This window comes from Corythoichthys intestinalis, chromosome 13, assembly GCF_030265065.1.
Source record: "Corythoichthys intestinalis isolate RoL2023-P3 chromosome 13, ASM3026506v1, whole genome shotgun sequence".
NCBI lineage: Eukaryota > Metazoa > Chordata > Actinopteri > Syngnathiformes > Syngnathidae > Corythoichthys > Corythoichthys intestinalis.
Genome location: NC_080407.1, coordinates 37026571 through 37032490, shown reverse-complemented (window position 1 = coordinate 37032490; position 5920 = coordinate 37026571). Strand labels below are relative to the sequence as shown.

The window sequence follows — 5920 nt, the reverse complement described above, 5'->3', positions numbered from 1 at the left end:
TCAAAAAAGACGCGAATGAAACCATTTAACCCTTCAACCAATAGCACTCTGCGTTACACAGTATACCACGACTACGCGATACGAGGTTTTTCCCTCACACGGAAAAGCCTCAAGCACCAGATTTAGCTTCAAAGTTCAATGCAAAGTAAAAAAATTACTTCCTTCCTAGGTGCGTCTATCAATGTGGACACGGAACGTGCACCCAGAAAAGATGCGAAATCTCGTATCGCACCCCTTCTGGGTGCGTCCACTCAAAGCAGACACGGAACGTGCACCCAGAAAAGACGCGAAATATTGTATCGCCTCCTTTCTAGGTGCGTCTACTTTTCACGGAGTTTAAGTACGTACAGGACACCGTCGCCCTTAAAATTTACCAGCCGCAAAAATTGTTACACCCATACAATCATCCAATTTGGCTGATCCTACCGTGAGATGTCTTCAATCCTTTCGGTTTTGCTTCAACCCTTCGCCTCCAGAAGCGGAGTAGAGGCCAGTCCCCTCGCAAACCGAGTACGTGCACGCTTTGAATGGATATCCTCTCCGCTTCCGGAAACGTCAGGTATGTCGCAATCCGGCTCGAAGGACCAAAAAATGTCAAGTTCAAAATTAGATCCTTAGGTAGACATTGTAAAATTACCCAAAAATAAGGAGAGAAGACACTCAGTTTTCTTGGCCAAGGAGGTCAAACATGTGACTTAGTAGCCACCAAGATTGATCTAAAGGAAAAAAACCCTCCTTGGTATTTTATTTAGGGGTATTCCCTGAACAATAGGGGCGCCGCCTTAAAGGAGGGGAGAGCAAGCTAGCGACACCCATGTGTTTTTTTATTGGCTATGTGTGTGCATGTAGGTGGAATTTAAGTGATACACGTGTGTGGAGCAAGAGCTTATGTAAACAATCAAAACAATCATATAAACAGTCAAAATAATATATAAGCAGTCAAAATAATGCAGACACTTTTAGTTATGCAACGTTAAACAATCAGCAGAATAGTCCAAACACTTCCAGTTGTGCACCGCTGTGGCCCTGGAAGATGTCCTCGGATGGAGAATCGTCCTCGAAGGGCTAGGTGAAAGTCCAAAACCCCAGGTGCTAGGATGCCTGGAAGGTCTAGTTATACAACGGCGTGGCCATGAAGCCACTCCGACCCTCTTTCTACACTTTGTAACACTTAAGCATTATACTACAATCTATATAGCAAGCAATAATCATTTACTGGTTATATATGAATCAATATATTATTTAAAGTAATTAGTAATTAGATAAAGTAATTAGAATGGCAGTATGTATTATTTATGATATATATGAGCATAAGCAAATCTAGAAATAAGAAGAATATGGCAGTATGTATTATTTATGGTATATATGAGCATAAGCAAATATTCAATCAACCAATCAGGCAAACATTTAATAAATCAAACCCCGATAATTATCTCAACAGATGGTTTGAATTGCGATTAATTACGATTAATTTTCAAGCTGTAATTAACTCGATCAAAAATTTTAATCGTTTGACAGGCCTAATTTATTTTCCAAATGTATCATTTAATATAGTTTTTTTTTTAAATCCATTTTTAAATTTGTTCAAAATATGTTGTGTTGCACTTATTAAAATAAAGCCACCTTGTTAAACAACCATTACCTGCACTGAATTGGAATACACAGAATTACAGTACACGGCTTTAGAGAACACTGAATTTAACACGTCTATGCATAATGACATAATTTTAAATGAGTGGGCCGGTCTGAGGCATGAAATTCCAGGGCCGAAAATGAGTTCCACTCCGGCCCTGGTTTCAGGTACCGCAAGTGTGTTCAGAAAAGCGGCCAGACGGTGACAGAATATGCTGCTGAGCTCCGCCAACTAGCTGCTAAATGTGATTTCGGAGACAGGCTGGATGAAGCTCTACGTGATGGTTTCGTCAGCGGGGTCAGTTCTGAGGCTTGCCAACGCAAATTGCTCTCGGAGGACAGACTGACTTTTGCTAGAGCTGTGGAGCTCGCTGTTAATATGGAGACAGCCCACAGAGATGCGCAACAGTTGCAGAAAAGTGATGACGTCACCCCCGTTCACAAGGTAAAGGAGACGCGACGCTCAACTTCGATGCAAGAAGGGTGTTATCGATGTAGGGGCAAGAATCATGGCGCTAATGATTGCTACTACAAGAATGCTAGGTGTCATAAATGTGGCAAAGTTGGACATATACAGAAGGCATGCAAAACTGTGGGACAAACATGTGAGAAGCGAGTGCAAAACGGGAGGAGGAAAAGTGAGCAGAGAGAAGGGAGAATGACTGGCTACTTACAAACGGATGAAGTGGAAGATGCAACTCTGATGTATTCTGTGTTCAGTGCAAATGGTACAGGTCGGCAGCCATACAGGGCAACTTTTGATGTAAATGGAAAAAAGTGCCGATGGAAATTGACACGGGAGCAGGAGTAAGCATTATCTCAGAAAAAGTGTATGAGCAGTCATTTTCGCATGTGCCTCTAGAGGGCAGCAGCGTCACTCTGAAAGGCTATTCAGGAGAAATAATTCCAGTAAAAGGACAGTTTATGGCTAAAGTGACGTATGAAAATCAGACTTTCAATCTACCACTGATAGTAGTGGCTGGAGGTGGTCCTTCACTGTGTGGGCGAGAATGGCTGGATCAAGTCAAGCTTAACTGGAAGATGATTAAAAAAGTCACACAATGCGCAGCAAAGCCCAAGTCAATACAAGATGTGTTGGATAAATATGATGATGTTTTCAAAAATGAATTGGGCACATTAAAAGACATTAAGGCAACAATTTCAGTGAAGCGTGACGCTGTCCCAAAGTTTCATAAAGCCAGAGTCCTGCCTTTTGCAATGAAAGAAAAGGTGGAAAAAGAACTGGAGCGCTTGGAAAAAGAAGGTGTCATCAACCCTGTGAAGCACAGTGAGTGGGCAGCTCCAGTGGTGCCCGTTTCCAAGCGAGATGGTGGACTTCGCTTGTGCGGCGATTACAAAGTCACTGTAAACCCAGTTACAAACACTGAAACATACCCATTACCATGCATTGAAGAGGTTCTGGCAGCATTATGTGGAGGAAAAATCTTCTCTAAAATAGACCTGGCAGCCGCTTACCAACAAGTTCTTCTGGATGAGGAGTCAAAAAAGTATACAACTGTGAACACTCATAAAGGACTGTTTGTGTACAGCCGGCTATGCTTTGGCATTAATTCTGCTGTCAGTATTTTCCAAAGGATAATGGAGAACGTGATGAAAGATCTCAATGTAGTGGTCTACCTGGATGACTTACTTGTGATGGGTAGAGATGAAGCTGAGCATCTGATGAACCTGGACAGAGTTCTACAGAGGTTACAGGAAAATGGCCTGAGAGTGAAAAAGTCCAAATGTGACTTTGGTAAAACACAAATCGAGTACCTAGGTCACGTTTTGGATGGAAAAGGAGTTTATCCTTCAAAAGACAAGGTCAGAGCAGTGCATGATGCTCCAACTCCTACAAACATTAAAGAGCTCAGAGCGTTCTTGGGATTAGTGAACTACTATGGACGTTTTTTGCGACAGCAAAGTACTGTTTTGGCCCCACTCTACAATCTACTGAAAGACCAAGTGAAATGGAAGTGGAGTAAAGCAGAACGGAGCGCTTTTGACAAATGTAAGGAAATGCTAACCAGTGACAAAGTGCTAGCTCACTATAATCCGAGCCTGCCACTTTCGCTGGCGTGTGATGCTTCAGCCTATGGTATAGGTACTGTTATCCAACACACAACACCTGATGGACAAGAACATCCAGTGGCTTATGCCTCTCGCACGCTCTCACCCGCCGAAAGAAACTATTCACAGATAGAGAAGGAGGCCCTCAGCCTAGTGTATGGAGTGAAGAAATTTCACCAATATCTGTGGGGGCGGAAGTTTAACTTGGTCACTGATCATAAACCGCTCCTCACGCTGTTTGGAGAAAACAAAAGACTTCCAACAATGGCAGCTGCACGAATACAGAGATGGGCCATTATGCTATCTGCTTATGATTATCACATAATCTACCGCCAGTTAGAAAAACATGGCAATGCAGATGGTTTGTCTCGTGTCCCCCTTCCCGAGATTACGGACACGGGAACAGAGACAATGACTGCATATCTCAATGCGCTAATCTGTGAACACCTGGATGATGTGCCACTGAGTGCAAAACAGATCGCCAGGGCAACGCGCAAGGATGCAGAACTATCCAAGCTACACAGCTACATCATGGATGGATGGCCTAAAGAAATATCAGAAGAGCTGAAGGTGTACCATAAAAAGAGAGAGGAACTGTCTGTTGAGCAGGGTTGTGTTCTCTGGGGGACGAGAGTACTGGTACCTTCAAAACTGAGAAGAACAGTGCTTAACGAAATCCACAGTGGACACCCTGGTATAGTAAAAATGAAGATGATCGCAAGACAATATGTTTGGTGGCCAAATATAGACATGGAAGCTGAAAAGACCTGTAAGCAGTGTGACAGATGCCAGATGGAGCAGCGGATGCCACGCCCTGTCCCTCTTCACCCCTGGGAGTTTCCTGGAGAGACATGGAAGAGGCTTCACATTGACTTTGCGGGTCCATTCATGGGTCACATGTTCATAATTGTTGTAGATGCCTACTCAAAATGGTTGGAGGTTTTTAAGATGGCACAAATAACATCCTCCGCAACCATTATGCGACTTCGCAGACTTTTTGCATCATTTGGATTGCCGGAGCAGATCGTCACAGACAACGCCACAACATTCACATCAGACGAGTTCCAGCAGTTCGTTAAAGGCAACGGTATTCTTCACACAACTGGCGCGCCGAGACATCCATCTACAAACGGCTTGGCTGAACGTTATGTTGCCACATTCAAAGCAGGCATGAAGAAGCTGAGTGGAGAGAATTTGAGTGTTGAGGACAAAGTGTCACATTTCCTACTGCGATATCGTACAACTCCTAATAGTGCGACTGGAGAGTCACCTGCAGATTTACACCTGAAGAGACATGTGCGTACACGATTGGACTTCCTTAAACCAAACATCGCCATGAGAGTAAGGAGAAGGCAGTATCTACAGAAGGAGGAACATGACAATCGGGCTGCTGAGAGACAATTTGGTGTCGATGATCCTGTGAATCTTCGAAATACAGCAGGGGATAAACCCAAGTGGATTCCAGGAGTGGTTACTCAGCAGACTGGTCCAGTGTCCTACCGGGTGCAGGGAGAATCAACTGACCAAGTCTACAGACATCATGGGGACCAGTTGAGACCTCGATACCCTCTGGGCAAATCTGAGATGGAACCTCAAGTTGCACCTCAGTCAGATGAGCAGGAGAATGACTTTACAGAGACAGCCTCTGCAGCGTCCGTTCCACTATCTTCTACGCTGGACCAGCCCAGACCACCTGAGCCAGTGACAGTGACTTTGAGGCGCTCAGAGCGCACTATTAAGCGACCTTCACGTTATAGTGACTAAATGTTAGGGTTGTGATTTGTTTAGTTACCATATGAAGGCTGAGTTCATTGAAAAGCGTGACATGCTTTATTTAGGGAAATATTTTGGAAGAAACACTTTTGTAAACAAAGAATGTTGAATTTTGTGTTGATTTCTTGTTTATGCAGGCTGAGTGTTACCTTTAAGCTAAGGGGGGAGGTAATGTGGTGTATTTACAACAGTATTATTTGAACTGAAGTGCTTGCCATACTTTAGGAGATGACGTTAGCACGTATTGGCACACAGCGCTCTGCCTGTATTGTTTCCTTCGTGTTATGTTGCTCACTCCCAGAGATAAAGTTTGATAAATGCGTGCTCCCGCCTCGTTATTAAGACACCACAAAATGTAAAATGCGTATGAGGTAGTCCTGTGTTCAGGCAGTGCAAATAATTGAAGTGAGTAGCAGCAGTTGACAGTGAAGACATTGAATGTTGC

The 5920-nt window shown here is 43.7% G+C and overlaps 1 protein-coding gene across 1 annotated transcript; it reads left to right on the top strand.

Moving 5' to 3' along the window:
• Positions 1 to 1810: 1810 nt before the first annotated feature.
• Positions 1811 to 5466, top strand: clasp1b (cytoplasmic linker associated protein 1b). Its single transcript, XM_057855381.1, has one exon. The coding sequence runs from the start codon at positions 2416 to 2418 to the stop codon at positions 5464 to 5466; it is 3051 nt and encodes a 1016-aa protein (XP_057711364.1). The 5' UTR covers positions 1811 to 2415.
• The last annotated feature ends 454 nt before the right edge of the window (positions 5467 to 5920 follow it).